The sequence below is a fragment of the Cyprinodon tularosa genome, unplaced genomic scaffold, assembly GCF_016077235.1.
Source record: "Cyprinodon tularosa strain WSP-4 unplaced genomic scaffold, ASM1607723v1 ctg928, whole genome shotgun sequence".
Lineage (NCBI taxonomy): Eukaryota > Metazoa > Chordata > Actinopteri > Cyprinodontiformes > Cyprinodontidae > Cyprinodon > Cyprinodon tularosa.
Genome location: NW_024039705.1, coordinates 97511 through 119035, shown reverse-complemented (window position 1 = coordinate 119035; position 21525 = coordinate 97511). Strand labels below are relative to the sequence as shown.

General features: G+C 44.6%; 2 protein-coding genes across 3 annotated transcripts in view; both read left to right on the top strand.

The window, feature by feature from the left end:
- Positions 1-1515, top strand: part of vldlr (very low density lipoprotein receptor) — a 43080-nt gene extending 41565 nt beyond the window's left edge. For both annotated transcript variants that reach the window (XM_038274743.1, XM_038274744.1), the window contains one exon: positions 677-1515. In XM_038274743.1, the coding sequence (XP_038130671.1) occupies positions 677-712 (36 nt within the window). In that variant the 3' untranslated portion in view covers positions 713-1515. The remainder of the gene's footprint in view (positions 1-676) is intronic.
- A 2981-nt stretch (positions 1516-4496) lies between these two features.
- On the top strand, positions 4497-18341 carry kcnv2a (potassium channel, subfamily V, member 2a). Its single transcript, XM_038274741.1, has 9 exons — positions 4497-4848; positions 9826-9963; positions 10859-11037; positions 11120-11291; positions 15659-15850; positions 15922-16176; positions 16252-16368; positions 16731-16856; positions 17435-18341. Exons 1-9 carry the CDS (start codon positions 4714-4716, stop codon positions 17744-17746), a joined length of 1626 nt encoding a protein of 541 aa, XP_038130669.1. The 5' UTR covers positions 4497-4713; the 3' UTR covers positions 17747-18341.
- Positions 18342-21525: the final 3184 nt, after the last annotated feature.

The following is a 21525-nucleotide window of genomic DNA, read 5'->3' as shown; positions in this document are numbered from 1 at the left end:
AATGTTTTTTAAACTAACAAAAAATCAAAGATGGCAAAGTTACTCAAACGGAATTGGAAATTTAATTCTGGAAATGTAATCTACAAATGTAACTTCAAAAAAAATTTCTATGCCTCCTATTCCCATCAAGTCATCTCAGGTCACTTTCCAGTTCACCAGATCATTGATTCAAAGTTTTCTATCTAAGGAAAACCAGCTGATTGCATCGACTCATTGACTCTTCAGCAATCCCTCACACTAAGCATGCTTGTAGCGACAGTGGAGAGGAAAAACTCCCGTTGAACAGGAAGAAACCTCCAGCAGAACCAGGCTCAGTGAGAAAAAGCGGAGAGAGCAGAACGTTAGAGATTGAACTAACAGATTCTGCAGAGTGGGAGAATAGAGATAGAATGATGAAAAAGGGGTCCCTATGTCCTCCAGCAGTCTAAGCCTATAGCAGCAGAACTATAGAGATAGATCAGGATAACCTGAGCTATTTTTTTCAACAATAATGGAATAAAATTCACTCCATTAAATCAAACTGAACCAGTAATTGATGGTAAATGTATGAAATGACCTGTATGTATAACACTCACTATCTTAATCTGCATGTAGTGATATTTTATTAGACTAATTTACTTAACATTATTTAAGGTAGAAACGTCTAAACTGATGAAAGTTTCTTCTCTCGTCACAGATTTCTATCGTCAGCACAGAAGACGATTTATCCTGATTCTCGGACTTCTTCGTTCTCGCGGAAACCTGCTCAGTTACATGGCTGCCTCCTTGTTACCATGCCAACGGGTTTCCGTAGCAGCAGCCCTTACAGTTGAACCACATGCCTTCAGAAGTGCATTAAGTCCTGATCTGTGGTGAAGAGGAAATGTTATTTATTATGTGAATACTTCCATGTTGGCTTCACAGCCGTTCTGAATTTATTTATGGATTTTTGTTTTTTTTGTTCTGGTTTGGTCTCTGCTCAGCCGTTCTTTCTGGGTTCAGCCGAGGCTGAAACTTTATCAAACGGTTTCCTGGATCTGACTGGAACCAGGATCCCGGTTCTCAGGTCTTAACGGGGAACATGTTTGGAGACGACGCAGAGGGCGAATATTTACCCGGTTCTGAAGCAAACGTTGGGGCCTCTTTTTATCGCTCTCTTCTTGCACATTCGGATTACTATTGCTGACGTCGCCATGGTTACAGCGTTTGTAAACAGTGTAAATATGTTTCCTCCCTCAGAGACGTGACTGTAAATCAGGACACGGTTTGATGCACTTTGATCAAAGTTCTCTCTGTAAATCAGATTGTATAAACGGACTTTGTTTATGGCTGGAGACCTCAGAGCTCCGGCTTATTTCAGAACGGAAGGAAAAAAAATGGCTGAATTTGGTAAATGACTATTTTGTATGTTTGTGCTGTTGCTGTGAACTTTTTATAGCCTTGTACAGTGAAGGAGAAAATAATGAAACTGCATCTGGAAATGATCTGATTCCTAAAGTAATTTTGAATTAAAACTAAATCAGTGTTCAAAACGAATCGTCTGCTCATTTTTTATTTTTATTTTTTTCCTCGGCCTCTTCTGACGCGCGGCTGAAGCATCTTTGCTGCTCCAGCTGCGTGGTGGTAAAGTGGGTCTGATGTAGGGGTGGGTATTTACGGAAGAGGATTAGGGCCACTGAAAAAAAAATGATTTTTAAATTTAATTTCAGTTTAACATGGGGGGGAAGAAAGTCAGAATTCTGACTTTTTCCCCATTTTAAACTGAAATAAAATTTAAAAATCAGTTTAGTTTTTTTTCCCAGTGGCCCTAATCCTCTTCCGTAGGTATTGGCAAAAAAGTCATTAATCGATTCAAATCACGATTCACATGCCACGATGCGATTCTATCACGATACTTGAAATATTGCGATGTATCGCGATGCATTGCGATATTTTCACATCATGTCAATTTCATTTTTACCTTCTTTGTTTTTAAAGCCTAAATGCATCCAAGCATCTGACTTGAAATGTGATGGAGCCGCGGGGCGAATTGTCTCAGTCATTTCAGTCATTTCATGACTCGTCGCAGTATCCCACGGCCGGAAATGCTTGTGACACAAGGCAGCATCTGCAGCGACATCTGCTGGACTGGAAGTTGTATTACACTTGGTCTGGCTGATGTGCGCCAACCATTACTGTATTGTAATTCTTTTTTTTTTTTTTATAATCAATTCTTGCCTTCAAGAATCGATGCAGTAGATCACAAAAATTAGAATTGCGATGCATCGTCATGACTATTATTTTGCACACCCTTAGTCTGATGCGCGGTGGGCGGAGCTACCCTATCCTTTCTTTAACTGGAACAATGGCAGCTTTATTAGCTGTGATCAGTGGGTAAAAAGTAGTTTGAATCTATGAAGTGAGAAAGTCCTCCTGAAAACATGGTCACTGCAGTCAGTTCATCCAGATTATCATCCTGCCTGTAATGAGAAGCTCCATAAATCGGCATTAGCCTGCTGGAAGCGCGTGTTTCCATAACGCTGGTAGAAGCTAACTAACTGGAAGCTAACTGGAGCTGGAGTCCAGTTTTATGGACCTCCCTCCCCAAAGGTTCTCGGTTGGTTTGAAATGTGCAGGATGGACCAATAGAAAGTTGATGTTGGAACAAACTTCAGGTCAGACTGAGTTTCACGTCCTGCCGATTAAACCCGATCATCACCCTGATGAAGGCCCTTAGTGACGATGGATGCTGCTGAAACATCTCCACTCAGCCAGCTGCTGTTTGACCTCCTGAACAGCCTGGGGCGCTATCCTTCCACTGAAGGAAGGTGAAGGGCAGCCCAGACCATGATGGCGCCGCATTAAACATCTCAGCTGGCCTCTGCTTCTCCTGCCAGTAATGTTGGACATCAAGGTTCTACTTTTCTCAGAATAAATCTTCCTCCCACCTTTAAACTTCATGCTTGGTCTCCCTGGCCTTTCCGTCGTTAAAGGAGCCGTGGCCTAAAGGTGTTTGGTCTGAAGGTTATTCGGTCAGTTATTTCAACTCTGACCTCAGTGGAAAATTCTTAGTTTTTTATATTAAAACTAACATTTTTATAAACTGAACCATATAGCCGGTAATGATGGGATCTAAATGCTCCGAGTTGTTTGCAGCTCCAGATGTTCTCCTCCCCAAATGTTAGGATGGCATTTGAGATGCCATGACAGCCGCAGAGCTGCGTTCATCCATTCATCATCCCCATTTTCCTGCCAGCCGGATTAATCTTATCCAACCGCCGGGAGGCGAAATGTCGGATAATAACCAGGATTAAGGAGGAGAGGGACTTGAGATGTTAAATTCTGAAGCTTCAGGGCTCCGTCTGCCGTTTCCTGAGAAAACAAACCTGAACTGATTTTCTATACGGTGTTTGAACCGATATGGTTCATTTATCTGGTTATATGAGATGTAAGGTGGAGAGATTTTCCTTCACTGAAGGCAAGAAAGTAGATCTGAAAATGGAATGGGATTAGGAGCAACACTTAATCCCAGCAGAAAAACCAAAGAAGACATTAATTCAACATTATGACCATTTATACTGAGCTGCTTCAAGTAAATCAGAACCTAAAAATTAAAAAGGAAAGATGATAAAAGCATTAAAGATGGCCGCACTTTCCATCATCTAAAAGGTATAATTAGAAAAAATAAATAAGCCAAAACTAGAATCTGTATATACAAAATGAAAAATGTTTAAGTGTCTAAAAATGTCACATTTTCCAAACATGTCAGAAGAGATTGAACAGGTTTGTTTCGCCTCGGTGAGAAATAAATCTACCGTCTGCATCAAAGGGAAAAGTGCTTCCCAAGAACTTAACCAGGTGGGAGCAAAGAGCAAAAAGAAGGGGACCCACATCAGAACCCTGAGGGACTCCATATAAGAGAGGAGCAGAGGAGGACCTGAACCACCGCAGAACCGTTCCTTGATCTCCACCCAGTGCTCTGAACCAGATAAAGGTTCCACCGCATCAAAGATGGCCACCCCAGATAGATCCATGTGTCTCTCAATCGTCTGATTCTTCCCATGTCGTTTTGTTTTAAGCTTTCATCACCTGAAATGTTTTTATACGATGAATCAAATCAAAGCAAATTACAGGAGTTTATGAACTGAAGTCAAACTGATCAGGTCATGTGACCTTTTTATGCCGAGTGCCTCCATTAAGTTTTCAATTAATGGATTTATTACCTGAATCTTTTTGGTCATAAAGATAAAATCCTCCTGAAGGATTTTAATCCAGTCCAAATTTATCCTCTTTACTAGATTAGCCAGCATAGCACAGCTCCTCATAATCCTCACATATAAGGAAAATTATTCTTTAGATTTAAAAAATTTGTGGTTTAAATTAGCAGATAATTCACATAAAACATATAACTGACATAAAAACCTGAGCTGTAACCTTTAACTCATCTTCAGCAAGCAAAGCCTCATAATGACGCCTATAAAGTGTTTAAGTGTTTAGCTCCTGATCTTGCTGTAAATCCGGCAGATTTGTGGCGACATGAAGAGAGAGAGAGACGTGGAAAGATGGAGTGCAGAGGATAATAGTGCTTAAAACTTTAAGCACCCGGATCATCTCAGCCAGCGGCGCCGGATGACGACTTCTCCTCTCTGAGGCAGGTCTGAGCTGAATGTGAGGAGAAAAGAAAACCTGCAGGATGTTTTCTCTTCTTCTGGTTGAAAGCGTTTCTGTTGGGATGTGTCCCCTGTGAGCGACGCCATGCTGAACCAGCTGAGGGCCCGAAGCAGGAGTCTGTTCTCCAGCTACAAGCCTGGCAGCCAGATTCAGGTCCAAGAACCGGAGGATCAGCTGGATCTGATCTGCACCTTCATCAAGCCATGGAACTCCATGCAGGTCAGACCGTCGTTATTCAGCTTTCATTAAGATCCCATCTGAAGCTTTTCTCTCCTGCTCTCTAAACTAAAGACCCTGGAACAACAAATATAAAAAATTAAACCTCATATCAGAGGCTGAACGCTTCACTGTTAGTTTTCCTCCAGTCATGGACAGGATTACAGTCTGAGCTTTTAATTAATTTTCTTTTTCTGAATAATCAAATGTTCATATTTGTTAAAATAAGAGTGAGCCTGTTTTACTCTGTCGAGTGTGTCTAATTCATTCGCAATGGACGTCTCTCAACTTCCAGGCACGGTGGTGGCAGCATTATGCTAACCTGACTCCGCCAGATGGATTTGCTCCGCATATCCATCTGGAAACCTTCCGTTGAAGTAATTTTGGGAAGGGGCGAAAATACTGGTTAGCTGATTGGCCTATGATGGTGATAGACGGGCCAAATAAACCAATAAGATCAACGAAGCATATGACGTACTAACAGAGCGACGACGAAGAGGAGCCAATTGATAGATCAAACTCTTGGTGAAACCAGTCGGGAGAAGAGCAAAAACATCTTTTCCTCTGAGAAAAGCCTCCAGAGCAGTGTTTTGCTCTTCTTTCAGTGAAGAAATACTCTGTAATTCCCATAAAACTTGCTCGATAGCCACGCTAACGCTAGTTTCATCGGCTGAAGCCGCCATGTTCTTTAGACTGAACTGTCGCGCTTCTCGTTGCGTCACACCTCAATCCGCCTCAAAGCCAACGCTGATTGGACGTTCGTTTGGTGAACGGCTCCAAATTTTCTTTAACAGAGAGTCTCCAGACTGATTTGCGAGTGAAACCTTGAAAGCTCGCGAGATCTGATTGGTTTATTTGGCCCGTCTATCACCAACATGGGCCAATCAGCTAACCAGTATTTTCGCCCCTTCCCAAAATTATTTCAACGGAAAATATGCGGAGCAAATCCATCTGGCGGAGTCAGGTTACCGCGGATCGACTTCAGCTGGCTGCTGGAAGAAGAATTGATTAAATTCAGTTTATTTCTATAGCGCAGTGCTTCTCAAATAGTGGGGCGGGCCCCTTCTTCGGGGTGCGGTGCGATACCTGGGGGGGCGCGTGTGACCCTTTTTTTGGCCGTACTAGTATAAAGTGTAATTGTGCATCCACTGCAGTAGGCGGAAGTGGCGCTCTCATTGTTACTTCTATCACGTTTGGGACAGTACAACATTTTACCACTTACAAGACAACAGCTTTGCCTTGGTTGCCAGTGTTGAGTCAACAGAAAGCTCCGACTGCGTTCTATCTATAGCCTCCGTTATTCAACATAACAATCCCCAAAATGAAAAAGTTTTTAACAGGGATGAAAAGAAAAGAGAGACAAAGATAATGAGACAAAAGAAAGTCACCCGAAAGCTAAGACGAGGAAATACGACGAAGCGTATTTAGTGCTTGGCTTCACTGTGATCACAGTTGGAGAAGAGGAAAGTGTTTGGTGTGTCTAAAAATGCTGGAAGCAGACACCATGTAGCAAAATAAATTAGCGTGTCACTCAAATACGTTACACCCCAATCACGCCGATAAGTTGCTAGAGTTTTTTCAGCAAAACATGCTGAATATATGCACAATATATCTTTCTTTTTTTCTTTTTTTTTAATGCTAATAAAGATAAAATGTTATGCAGAGATGGAAAGTCATGGTGGGGAGTGGGGGGCGCGAATAGTTTTCTTCTTGCTAGGGGGGGCGTAACAGAAAATAATTGAGAAGCACTGCTATAGCTCCAATTCACAACACATGTAATCTCAGGTCAATTTACAGTTCACCAGATTCAAACCTTTCAAAGCACTGAGAGTTTTTAATGATTTAATGGTGACTGTTGACTCAGGAAATCCTGCTATGCTCGTGCTCCTTGATCTTTCAGCTGCCTTTGACACGGTGGACCGTGGGATTCTCTTAGCGCGTCTTCAGCAGTGGGTGGGCATTACAGGGTCTGCTCTCTGATGGTTCCAGTCTTATTTGACTGATCAGAGCTTTTCTGTGCAGCTAGGCGAATTCACCTCATCTTCAGCTCCTCTCAGTTCTGGGGTTCCCCAAGGCTCCATTCTTGGACCTATTTTTCTCCTGTATATGTTACCTTTGGGGTCAATTTTCAGGAACCATAATCTTTCTTTTCATTGTTATGCTGATGACGTCCAAATCTACTTTCCTTTAACTTCAAAATCCAACAACTCCATCCAGTCATTTTCTAACTAAAATAAAGCCGGCTGGTGAATTTAAGTATCTGGGTGTAGTTTTAGATTCAAAATTGAAATTTAATGCCCATATTAAGAAAATGACAAAAACTATAAAGACAAATATAAACTGTTTTCGAATGATTCGACCATGTGTATCAAATCAAGCTGCACAAGTATATTTACATGCAATGATTTTATCCCATATGTCTTATTGCGCCATCGTTTGGGCCCAGGCCACAAAGTCTGTTTTAAAACCTTTACTCTCACTTCACCAGCAAACATTAAAAATATTCAATCAAAAACCGGTGAAGTGGCATCAATGCAAAATTATTAAAAAACACAATATGATGACATTTGAAAATTTTATAAATTTCTCATTTTTAAAAGCTATTTTTAAATGCCTTAATGGTCTTGCCCCTGAGGTAATCTGTAAATTTGTTTTAAAGAATGCAAATGAAGGAATCAGGACAAGAGCTGGAGCTAGTGGGAAGTGCAGGATTAAAAGGTGTCGGACATCTAAGGGTCAGTCCGCCTTCTCAGTGAAAGCATCACATCTCTGGAACTCTTTGCCTCTGGAGCTTCAGTCACAGACTGATATTCGACTTTTCTCCACAAGATTGAAAAAATGGCTCAAAGACAATCAAAAGTGTGAGCACTAAACTGGCTTGTACTGTACATTTTTGTTTTAACTTCTCTTGTTTTGTTTTTTTTTGTTTTTTCTTTGTGTTTTTATGCATTTGTGTGTCGTTATTAACCTCCCTCCCCCTCAATGCTAACACCTTTTAAAAGCCTAATTAGGGACGAAGGCTGCAAATTAGCCCATGGCTACAAGCCTTATGTACTTGGACATCAGCCACCTGTTTGGTTGCAATGTTTAATTGTACTGTCCCTGTGGGAAAAAAAAAAAAAAAAAACTGCTTAAACAATTTTAAATCATACACCTAACGTTCGATCATCAGTAAAAAATCTTGTTTTTAATATTTGATGACAGTTTGAAATTTGATCGCCAGGTTAGTTCGGTCGTAAAAAAATAGCTTTTACCAGTTAAGAATTTTATCAAAAGTGAAAGGGTACCTGCCACAAAAAGATCCGGAGACCGTAATCTATGCTTTCATCAATACAAGATTGGATTACTGCAGCTCTTTATATGCTGGCTTGGACTACTCACTTTTACACCGTCTGCAGTTGGTACAAAATGCAGCTGCCCGTCTCCTTACTGGCACACATAAACGTGACCACATATCACCTGTTCTAGCCTCACTGCACTGGCTAACGGTTGTTTTTAGGATAGATTTAAACATTTTATTGTTTTTTTTTAAATCTCTCAATGGTCTAGCCCCCCAGTATTTGACTGAGCTTCTCCAAATCCGTGCCCAGTCTTCTCCCTGGCTTTGAATCATGTCTAAGTGGACATTTGGCAAAATTTTATTTTATTTTAAATTTTATTCTAAAATGTATTTTAATTGAAACATTTATCCTATTCTATTTTTATGTGTTTATGTATTTTAGCCTTCAGTTTTTATCTTATGTTCCTTAACTGCAGTGATGGGAGTAACGGCGTTGAAAGTAACAGCGTTACTAACGCCGCTCCCTTTTTTAGTAACAAGTAATCAAAAATCAAAAACAGCGTTTTCCAGATGGAAATACTGGTGTTACCTCGAGCTGCATTTCCCCATCAGATACGGTTTCCCGTGCATCTCCGCACAGCGCAGGCGGAACGATTCAACGCGCAAGCGACAGGAAATGCGCATGCTCGCTAAAGGCGCGCAATATCCGCCCTGTGCTCACGCCACAGGGGAACTATGGAGATCGTGAAGGATCATTAGCCTATATGGAGAAAGAGAGAAAGATGGATGGATGGAATAGATAGATAGATAGATAGATAGATAGATAGATAGATAGATAGATAGAGCTACATGTTTCAGTATCTATAACAACCCAAACACAGGATTTCAGAATTAGACATCCCCAGTTATTAATTTCATACACTCCCAAAAGTAACGCAATAGTTACTTTTACTACTAACTAGTTACTTTTATTGTGGAGTAACTCTGTTACTAACTCAGTTACTTTTTGGGGGAAGTAACTAGTAACTATAACTAGTGTTGCGCCGATGCCATTTTTTGGCCCCGATACCGATTCCCGATACCTGTGCAATCGGCCGATACCGATACCATAATAATGTAAAATAATTGCCATCATGGCTTCATGTCAAGCTGCTGCCTACCTTTGTGAAGCAGGAAAAAATCTAATACAAAATGAATCCAGTAGAACTTTTTATTGCCTACCAGGAGTGGGTGACAATAGTTGAATAAACTTATGGCTGTCAAAATGGTATCGGTGCCCTATTTGTTGGTACTCGCCGATACAGATACAACCATTTTAGGGCAGTATCGGGGCCCCGTCCGATACTGGTATCGGTATTGGTGCAACACTAACTATAACTAATTACTTTATCAAAGTAACGTGCCAAACACTGCTTAACTGTGATTCCTGTACAGCACTTTGGTCAACCCCAGTTGTTTTAATGTGCTTTATAAATAAAGTTTGAGTTGAGTTAATTGCATCGACTCATTGACTCTTCAGAAATCCCTCACACTAAGCATGCTTGTAGCGACAGTGGAGAGGAAAAACTGAACAGGAAGAAACCTGTAAAGGTGAATTGTAAAGTGCCTTGAGATGACATGTGGTGTGAAGTGGCACTATAGAAATAAACTGAATAGAATTGACTCGTTCTCCATCCCCTTGAATATTTTGACTTGTGCAGGACCTGAGCAGAGACATCTACGACCTTTACGCCGAGTACGAGCGGGAGGAGGTGGAGGATCGGCTACCGGTGTCGCCGTCTCGTGTTCTGGTGTCTCCGACCAAACATCTGACCCTCAACATCAACGTTGGAGGAACGGTAACATTAGAACATGAGAAACCTCCTGCTTTATGGCATTTATCATCCTCCTGCTTTATTAAATATTAATAACAATCATAACAAGTAAAAGTAAAGAAAATAGCTGAAGGAAAATAAGGTTAAATATAATAAATAAGGAGGATTAAAAATACAATTTAAAAGTGAATTAAAATACAAATTTCCACTTTTAAAAAGTAGTCAAAGATTGAACAATAAATAAATTGTAATTAATTGTTTTCATTCTATGATTAATTGTATGTGTATTTTCATTTTTTTTTTCATTATTTTAATTAGATTTTTGTCATTTATAATTTATTGCATTTTCGGTTTTTATATATTTATTATTTTTCTTTAGATTTCATCATTTTTATAAATTCTATACTTTCTCGAGTTTTTTGTTTTACTTTGAAACTTTCATTATTTTAGCTTATTGGATAAAACTAATAAAATCATTTTTTTTTCTCTTTATGGATAAAATAATTTAATCTTTCATGTTTTCTATCTGCTGGTTTAGCAGCTGATGCTAAAGCAAAGCAAACTTCTGATTCTACCAGAAGTTTAATTTATTTAGTATTTGGAAAACTTTTATTCTGAAAGGTAATCTTTCTTTTCTATTTGTTTGTTTGTTTTTTATAACAATGCAGAGTTTGTCTTTTTTTAACACCTCTAATTTAATTATTTTGTGGCAAAAAACTTCAGTTTAAACATTAATATTTTCTCTTTTTTCCACAATGAAGAAAACTGCATCTTTTTGATTTTATAATCAGTATTTCTGCAGGTGAATGATTTCAGATTATTTGATGTTGTTGTAAAGCTTTACTATCTGAAGGTTGAGCCAGCAGACGGTCCGTCTCAGACCAGAACCACTCAGATGATTGTAACGGTTTCTCCTCAGGTCTACCTGCTGCCCTACAGATTAGCCGTGCGGTACCCAAAGACCCGGATCGGCCGTTTGGCCACCTACACAGACCACAGCAAGAAGCTGGACCTTTGTGACGATTACGTCGTCCAGAGCAACGAGTTCTTCTTCGACCGGGACCCAAAAGTTTTCCACAATATCTTCAACTTCTACAGGTGAGTTCGGATGAAAGTCCAGACCCTACGGCTCAGTGATGAGTTTTACAGCTGGAGGTTTTTATCTTCTTTGGTCCAACAGAACCGGAGTGCTGAGCATTCAGGAGGAGCTGTGTCCGCACAACTTCCTGGAGGAGATCCACTACTGGGGGGTGAGGATCAAATACACCCATCGCTGCTGCCGCATCTCGTTCGAAGAGAGGCAGGACGAGCTGAACGAGCAGCTGAAGGTCCAGAGGGAGCTGTTAGCTGAGGTGAGCCGGTCCAGGAGTTTACTGAACCTTCCGTCTGCAGCTCCGCCTACTCCTTTTAAAATCATAGAGGACGATCTTTTATTTCCGGGTGGATCGTCTAAATAAGTGGTCCTCCTAACTGTCAATCATTCTGGTGATATGTTTACGTAAGGCCGTCCTACGCGTTTGTCCCGTTAGCTAGCTTTTTCTGCACACTTTCAGGCGTATACCTGTGGAGAGCTACGGTTTCAGACGGTCATTGAAGCTCACCTTTCTCACTGCGGTTCTTTAAAAATGGCAGAGGGTCGTAAGAGGAAAAAGTGTCCACAAAGCGTATGAGAAGAAAAGAAAGGCCTCAGCGGAGGCAGATATATCCCAGAAGGCTTTGCGCTGAGCTCTCCTCGCAAAGCATTATGGGATTTGCTGTCACAGCAGCTCGCTGTCGCTACCCTAATAACAGATGGTGCAGGCACCGCACAGCGGGAGCAGGAGTTACGTGACCAACGGGGATCAAAAGGCAGTGATCATCTATCTGAACGGTCAGTTAACTGAGTTCACTATAGTCCCTACTCTATAGTGAAGGAGGGATTTAGGGGTTAGGGTGGACGTTCGGACACAGTGAGCTTGTATGATCTATGAGAACAAATTTTAAAGGAAGTGTGCACGAGGAGAAATGGGCTTGTGCACGCTCTTGCACGCGTTTGATAGGCGTTCCCTCTCAGGAGCGGGTACAGGGTTGTGCATGTGCATTTTTTTTTAAACGGAGAGGGCGGGTCTTTTAAAAAGGTTGCAAAAATTCTCCCCAATACCTCTATTCTATTCTATTTTATTCTATTCTATTCTGTTCTATTTTATTCTATTCTATTCTGTTCTACATCTGCTGCTGAGTTTGGGTCATAGTTTTGTTGGTGACGCCGTTTGGACTCACATCGGACTGTGTTGAATTGCTCCTTCAGCTCCTCCAATCAGGCCAGGACATTTTAGTTTCCTAACTGTCCAGCCATGACCTTTAACCTTTGACCTGTTACCTTAAGGCTGTAGTCTGGGCTTCCTTTGGCTGCAGTTCGGTCTGGCTGATTAGCAGCTGTCTCTACTCCTGACTGTGACCAGACTGATGGAAAGAACCGCTGCTTCTCTGAGGTCACCGCTGATGCAGTCTCTCCTCACTGCTGTAGAGTTTAAAGTATGAAAGGTAGATAAGATGTGGATCATTAGAGGGTTGATCGCGTTTCAGCCGCCTGTTGGTCCAAACCGTCAGCGGCCAGTCAAACCAGAAGTCGTAGCGGGTCCAGAAACGACGGCGTTCTGCTGTTATTTCACCACCTGAGGTCTTAGGGATGTAATCTGCTTCCTGCCTCTGACCTACATGATGCAGCGCGGCGGCGTCTGGACAGATGGCAGAGCAGCAATAAGCTGCTTCTTGGCCCAGATTTAGGCTGATGATGAAGTCGATGATGTCATCAGTTTACTTCCCCTGAAGCAGCTTTAGGTCATCGACTGGGAGGGAAACATCTGGATGGATGGATGGATGGATGGATGGATGGATGGATGGATGGATGGATGGATGGATGGATAGATGATGGATGGATGGATGGATGGATGGATGGATGGATGGATGGATGGATGGATGGATGGATGGATGGATGGATAGAGGATGGATGGATGGATGGATGGAGGATGGATGGATGGATGGATGGATGGATGTTGGAAGGATGGATGGATGGATGGATGGATGGATGGATGGATGGATGGATGGATGGATGGATGGATGGATGGATGGATGGATGGATGGATGGATGGATGGATGGATGGATGATGGATGGATGGATGGATGGATGGATAGAGGATGGATGGATGGATGGATGGATGTTGGATGGATGGATGGATGGATAGAGGATGGATGGATGGATGGATGGATAGATGATGGATGGATGGATGGATGGATGTTGGATGGATGGATGGATGGATGGATGTTGGATGGATGGATGGATGGATGGACGGATGGATGGATGGATAGAGGATGGATGGATGGATGGATGGATAGAGGATGGATGGATGGATGGATGGATAGAGGATGGATGGATGGATGGATGGATAGAGGATGGATGGATGGATGGATGGATAGAGGATGGACGGATGGATGGATGATGGATGGATGGATGGATGGATAGATGATGGACGGATGGACGGATGGACGGATGGATGATGGATGGATGGATGGATGGATGGATGGATAGATGATGGACGGATGGATGGATGGACGGACGGATGGACGGATGGATGGATGGATGGATGGATGGATGTTGGATGGATGGATGGATGGATGTTGGATGGATGGATGTTGGATGGATGGATGGATGTTGGATGGATGGATGGATGGATGGACGGACGGACGGACGGATGGATGGACGGACGATGGATGGATGGATGGACGGATGGAGGGATGGATGGACGGATGGAGGGATGGACGGATGGATGGATGGATGGATGGATGATGGATGGATGGATGGATGGATGGATGATGGACGGATGGATGGATGGACGGATGGATGGATGGATGGACGGATGGATAGATGATGGACGGATGGATGGATGGACGGATGGACGGATGGATGGATGGATGGATGGATGATGGATGGAGGATGGATGGATGGATGATGGATTGGATGGATGGATAGATAGATGTTGGATGGATGGACGGACGATGGATTGATGGATGGACGGATGGATGTTGGATGGATGGATGGACGGATGGATGGATGGATGGATGGATGGATGGATAGATGATGGATGGATGGATGGATGGATGGATGGATGGATGGATGGTGATGGATGGATGGATGGATGGATAGATAGATGTTGGATGGATGGACGGACGATGGATTGATGGATGGCTAGGATGGATGGGATGGATGGATGGAAGATGGATAGATGATGGATGGATGGATGGATGGAGTGGATAGATGATGGATGGATGGATGGATGATGGATGGATGAGATGGATGGATGGATGGATGGATAGGATGATGGATGTATGATGGATGGATAGGATAGGATGTTGGATGGATGGACGGAAGATGGTTGATGGATGGATGGATGGATGGATAGATGGATGGATGGATGGATGGATGGATGGATGATGATGGATGGATGGATGGATGGATAGATGATGGATGGATGGATGGATGGATAGATAGATGTTGGATGGATGGACGGACGATGGATTGATGGATGGAAGGATGGATGGATGGATGGATGGATGGATGGATGGATGGATAGATGATGGATGGATGGATGGATAGATGATGGATGGATGGATGGATGGATGGATAGATGATGGATGGATGGATGGATGATGGATGGATGGATGGATGGATGGATGGATGGATGGATGGATGGATGGATGGATGGATGGATGGATGGATGATGGATGGATGGATGGATGGATGGATGGATGGATGGATGGATGATGGATGGATGGATGATGGATGGATGGATGGACGGATGATGGATGGATGGATGGATGATGGATGGATGGATGGATGGATGGATGGATGGATGGATGATGGATGATGGATGGATGGATGGATGGATGGATGGATGGTGGACGGACGGACGGATGGATGGATGATGGATGGACGGATGGATGGTTGGATGGTGGATGGATGGATGGATGATGGATGATGGATGGATGGGTGGATGGATGGATGGTGGACGGACGGACGGATGGATGGATGGATGGATGATGGATGGACGGATGGATGGTTGGATGGTGGATGGATGGATGGATGGTGGACGGACGGACGGATGGATGGATGGATGGATGATGGATGGACGGATGGATGGTGGACGGACGGACGGATGGATGGATGGATGGATGATGGATGGACGGATGGATGGTTGGATGGTGGATGGATGGATGGATGGATGGTGGACGACGGACGGATGGATGATGGATGGTGGATGGATGGATGGATGGATGGTGGACGGACGGACGGATGGATGGATGGATGATGGATGGATGGATGGATGGTGGACGGACGGACGGATGGATGGATGGATGGATGATGGATGGATGGATGGATGGTGGACGGACGGACGGATGGATGGATGGATGGATGATGGATGGACGGATGGATGGTTGGATGGTGGATGGATGGATGGATGGATGGTGGACGGACGGACGGATGGATGATGGATGGTGGATGGATGGATGGATGGATGGTGGACGGACGGACGGATGGATGGATGGATGGATGATGGATGGACGGATGGATGGTTGGATGGTGGATGGATGGATGGATGATGGATGATGGATGGATGGGTGGATGGATGGATGGATGACTCCAGCTCCTGGTTGCTCCATCACGCTCTTCCTGCTCCTGCAGCTGGAGTTGGAGGAGAACGACTCCATGTTTGATCACATGACCTTGGGGTCGACCCGCAGGAAGATCTGGAATCTGATGGAGAAGCCGTTCTCCTCGATCACCGCCAAGCTGATGGGCGTGGCCTCCTCCTTCTTCGTGCTGGTGTCGCTGGTTGCCATGACGCTGAACACGGTGGAGGAGATGCAGTTTAAGGTACGTCTCTGAGGGAACCTGTGAGGCCGAGAACCTGCTGAGAACTTCCCTCTGGTCCCTCTTTGCTGCAGCTGCCGTCAGGCCAGCCCAGTGGCAGATTCTACGGCGAGGGCGTGGAGACGTCCTGCATCGCCTTCTTCACCCTGGAGTATCTGCTGCGCCTGGCCTCCACGCCTGACCTCCGGTGCTTCGTGCAAAGCGTGCTGAACACCGTGGACCTGATCGCCATCCTGCCGCATTACCTGCAGATGCTGCTGGAGTGCTTCGAGGACCGGGACGTCCACCACCACTCTGGGGACATCGAGACTGTGGCGCGTGTCGGGAAGGTAACCTCAGGACCAGGTGGTGACCCTCTACAACGGTTGCCCCCGACGATTCATGGACCTTCTGTGTCTCTGTAGGTGGGCCAGGTTCTGAGGATCATGCGTCTGATGAGGATCTTCAGGATCTTGAAGCTGGCTCGTCATTCCACCGGGCTGAGAGCCTTCGGCTTCACTCTGAGGCAGTGCTACCAACAGGTCTGAGCTAACCGTTACCGGATCAGGAGCTTCCTCCCAGCAGGAGATTCCCTGAAAACCTTCAGCATTTCTGAAGCTCCTCAGCTGAGCAGATGTTGGAGCTGGAAGGACTTGGATGGTTGAAGCTTCTTCTCTGGTTAGTAGAGGTGAAGAAGTTAATGTCCTCGTCCTTCCTTCCTCTCAGTGGTGGGCGGGATCTGTCTTTAAACCTTCAGAGAAGACCACCTCCATGGATGGACCTCCTTTGCTCCCATCGAAGGTTTTCCAGGAGCTCCTCACTGGCAGGAAACCCCAGAGGCTATAAAAGTTAGAACAATAGAAGATGGTTCCTCCATGTTTCCTTACCTCCTTCCCTTCTGCAGGTGGGCTGTCTGCTGCTCTTTATCACCATGGGGATCTTCATGTTCTCCGCCATGGTCCACAGCGTGGAGCACGACGTCTACAACACCAACTTCACCTCCGTACCACACGCCTGGTGGTGGGCCGCCGTGAGTGGACCTTCATCAGACACTAATACCAGAGGGAACGAACGAACGGGCGAGCGGGTGGGCGGGGATAAAGGAAGGAGGAGGGATGAAGGGAAGGAAGGGAGGTGATTAGGAAGGAATGGAAGAAACAAGGAAGGGAAAAGAAAGTGGGAAGGAGGGAAAGGAGGAAGGAATTGAGGGAGGGGTTAAGGAGGAGGTTAGGAGGGCATAAAAATAAGGAAAGGGATAAAGGTGTGTGATGGAACGGATTAAGGAAAGGAGGGAGGAAGGAATGATCAACATTGGAAAAAAGGAGGGATAATGGAAGGAAGGAAGGAAGGAAGGAAAGGATGAAGAAAGTTTGGAAAGAAAAAGGGAGAGATAGAATAAGGAAAGAAGCGACTGATGGAGGAGGAAGGGATCAAGAAAAGAAAGGAGTGATAAAGAAAGGAGGGATGAAGGAAAGAAGGAAGTGAGGGAGGGGGAAGGGAAAGGAAGGAAGGAATGATCACACCTAGATCAGACCGCGGTTTTCAGGAATGTCTCCATTAAACCTGGAGGACAGTGAGAACATCATCATCTCCTGTCTGGTCCTCCAGGTGAGCATCTCCACCGTGGGCTACGGCGACATGGTGCCAGAGACCAACCTCGGCCGCCTCTTCGCCTTCGGCTGCATTTCCTTCGGCATCATCCTCAACGGCATGCCCATCTCCGTCCTCTACAACAAGTTCTCCGACTACTACGCCAAGCTCAAGTCCCACGAGTACGCCATGGTCACCAGGGCGCGGGGGAAGGTCCGCTTCATCAAGAGGGCCGCCAAGAGGATTGCAGAGTGCTGCGATGAGGTCGTTCAGCAGAAGCCAGCTGGGGGAGGACATGGGGGGCAGAACCACGGGGTACCTGGGTGTTGAACGGTCCGTTCAGGGTCACAGTGCCTTGGTCTGCTGGACAGGGCCGTCACTGGGACAACAACAATGCACTCATTCAAAGTTAGAGCAATGCTGTTAATTCTAGCCACCAGGGGGCGTTAGACATGTAGCTTCCAGGTTTAGCACCCCTTAAGGCCACTGACAGCGCCTCACTGTCTCTAAATGACGCAGCCCCAATCCTAAACGGGCCCCTAAACACCAACCCTGAGCACTAACCCTCTGTTTGCGCTTTCCCACAGAGGGTCACCCTCATCAAGGGCCGTCCCAAACCACATTATGGGTAGAAGCACTTTTCTCCAAAAGTAATTTCTGCTGGTTTCCTTCATCTTTATCACAATGAAGGCCGATTTATACTCAGAAACCACTGTGAAACCAAGGCAGATATGCCCCGCCCCTTTCGCAGGCACTCTGCTGCACCTCTCCAAAATTGTAGGCGAGCGCAGACAGTGCCAACGACAGGAGGCCTCTGATTGGTCACACTACATCCGCTCCACACTATCCGTATTTCCTGTTTGGTTCCTTACCGGCTTGTTTTGTTTGTCTGACCGCCATTGTGGAAAACGACTGGTGAAGATGGAGCAGCTAGCAGAGCGAGGTTCGCGAAAACGCTGGGACCCTTTTTCCACCTGGGTCCCCGCTCTTTTTGGCCCTCATGTCCCTCCGTTGTCGCACAAACTTGCCCCCACTTCCTCACCGCCTCGGCCGTATCTAGACCCACAGCTAGTTCCTGATTGGCCCTCTGGCGTGGCGTGGAAAAACATAGCGCAGACCACGCTTCAATATTGGGCATAAATCAAAAATATCTGCGACAAACTGCTCAGAATAACCAGCCCGTAACATTTGGGTATATGGAAAAAAAAAAAAAAAAATCCAAAATGGAAGGTCCTCCAAGTAGTTTTGCATGTTTGAGCCCTTGCCTCGCAACGCTGCCAGTTCTGTTAGCTCTACGCCTGCCGAAGACACAGACGTCCATCCCCGTGAACACTGGGACGCAACTCAATGGGAAAGGAAAGGATTCTGATTTCAACCGTTGCGTATATTAGCTGCGACATATGAATCAAGATGCTATGACCGAAAATATTTGATTGACAGATGACCGTTGATATATGATTGGCCGAATTTCGGTGTTCAGGCTGACGTAGAACTAACTGGCCTGCAGAAGATAATGAGAAAAAACGCAGATTTTAAAACAGGATTTTTTTTTTTATAAAAATGTATATACGTGTTTAAGGCCAGAATGATTTGACATTTACATATGATTTCCCCTACGACTTTAAGAAAGAATTTGCAACACCGAGCTACAGCCACGTTGCAGCGTTGCCATAGCAATGACTGCTTTCCTTTTCCGTTGTAGGGAAGAAGCCGTCCCATTCTCGTTTATACCCCCTTACCTTCAATCAAGCTGGTTTCCACAGCTGCGAGTGAGACTTCTGGGAAGTGACAGTTGATAGTGAAGGGTTAATGCTGAGGGGGTGCAGCAATGTCCTGGAGTTCCTAGTAAAGATGAGGAAACCTTCACCCTCTAGATTCAATCCTCCATCAGAGAATCAGAAAACTGTCCGATCAGTTGAGCGTCAGAGCTAGCAGCTGTTAGCTTAGCCCATTCAGAGACCGATCGACCCTCTGAGGTCACAGAGGAGAGTTTTAAGGACTTAAATTAAGCAAATAGTCGGTCAAAGTGATGCCATGTTGCTTTATGGACGACTTAAAGAGAGCAATCAAGCTAGCAGTCATGTTTCTGGACTGTTGGATGTAACCTACTGTGACCAAACTTCCGTGATTTTTCGGTGACCGTCCCCGTTCTGGACCACCTGTCCTCGGCTAACGCTGTCCCCTGAAATGTCCCCGATTTTACCGTTTTATGAATGAGGGAGAAAATCTTGTGTGTACACTGTTAATATGGTACAAAGAGCGCGTGAGCATGCTGCGCACAGAAACAGCTGTCTGCTAGCTGATTAGCAGCTGTTAGCGTATAGATGAGGAGCAGAGCGCAACGCTTTTAAAACAGACCAGGAAGTTGGTTATCAGAACCGGTCTCAGCTGCCCGGTGTTATGCTGAGCGTGGTAATCGCTTCATTTGAGTTGAACTGGGCTGATCATTGTGATAAATGTTTGGTTTGTGTCCAGGTTGATAAACAAAAGTGCTTTGATGTGTTTTGTTTGACTAAAGATGAGGACAGTAAATGTAGCATAAACCGAGCTAATCAACAAACAGTCAGACAGACGATTGGCTGCAGCTGCAGGAGGAAAGAATCAAAAATAAAACAAAACAGAATGATGTAAAACTCCTTATAAGGAGCTAATCTGGTTCGGTGATTCTCCAGGGATCAACGAGCTTTAACCTAAAGATGTTTTTGAACTGATCAGTGACCTTTAGTTTATATCACCAGATAGTTATTTTAAGTAGAGTTCTAAGTTGTTTTGCTGTTTTTTTACACTTGATTTTTATTGCTTAAATATTAATAAATATAATAAATGGATGAAAGCATCACTGTCCTTGTTTCCTATTTTAATTTTCATTATATGTATTTATGTTCATCTACGAGCTGGAAACGTCCACAGATCAGATTGCAGAAATCTGCTCACCTTAATTTAACGGTACTGGAGATAACCCACGTCATATAGAGGCTAGCCAGAGGAAGGAAGCTTTTTGCTGCTAAACTGAGGAACCACCTCAGCAGAACCGAGTGGCTCTTAAGCTACGGTCAGACCGCGAGCAGTAGGAGCAGCATGAATGCGCCTCTTGCTTCATTTTTGATGCTTATACGAGTTTAGTTCTGACGCACGGCTGAAGCATCCTTGCTGCTCTGGCTGCGGAGCTACCTGATCCTTTCTTTGCCTGGAACAATGGCAGCTTTATTTGCTGTCATCCATCCATCCATCCATTTTCAGATACGCTGTCACTGGGAATCCCCAGCAGCAGCTGCCTTAGGCCCGCTCGCCTCTCCGGGGTTTTCCCCTCCTGTTGGTGGCGGCTGGAAGTAGATGTTAGCGTTTTTCAGGTCTGTGCTACAAACTGCAGGCAGCAGGATAATAAAAGCCAACATATTCTGCCGGCAGGTTTCTACATTTGAAGTTAATTTAGGCGTTAATAAACTGTTTCAGAGGAGTGATCATAGCGCTCTGCATCAGCAGTGCTGCGTCTGACTCCCTGCCAGCTCCCAGATCAGCTTCTCTCATTAGTTCATGCGGCGCGTCCAGCAGCTAAAGTTACATTTTTCCAACTCCAGCTGCTTCTGCTGCTTGCAGTCTGAACGTAGCTTAATGCTGAATGAGCTGCATCCATCACACAGACGACCGGCTCACTTATTCCCTGAGCTTTAGGAAATATGGATGAAGATTTAGCTTTCCCCGGTCTGACCCAATAAACATGGCTGACTGGAGTTCATCTTATTCTGTGGCCATTTTTTATTGGGACACCAGGGGGCGCTATACGTACCTCACCACAGACCTCTATAAGTGTAGTTCTGAATCCGGAGACATTAGGGTGATTAGATGGAGCGCTGAGGAGAACCGGAAATGATGTCACAGGATAAGGTGTGACACCAGTCCTGTTCCTTAGATGAGGGAGATGGATGATCATACAGAATGAGGATGATGCAAAAAAATAAAAATAAGCGCAAAGTCAATTAAACTGAAGTAATTAAGATTTGTTTATTAACTGATTAAAATGAAAGTGAGCTCCTCCTTTCTGAGGAACAGTTCTATGCTGAGCTGGAAAATCAACATTACTGGGCTGGACTCCAACTCCCAGAATTCAT

Bases quoted from the DNA above. Each gene is read 5' to 3' on its own strand.
- kcnv2a (XM_038274741.1), top strand. From the start codon at position 4,714: ATGCTGAACCAGCTGAGGGCCCGAAGCAGGAGTCTGTTCTCCAGCTAC. The intron at 9,964-10,858 runs GTAACATTAGAA...GTTTCTCCTCAG, and splicing joins ACATCAACGTTGGAGGAACG to GTCTACCTGCTGCCCTACAG. The intron at 11,038-11,119 runs GTGAGTTCGGAT...TTGGTCCAACAG, and splicing joins AATATCTTCAACTTCTACAG to AACCGGAGTGCTGAGCATTC.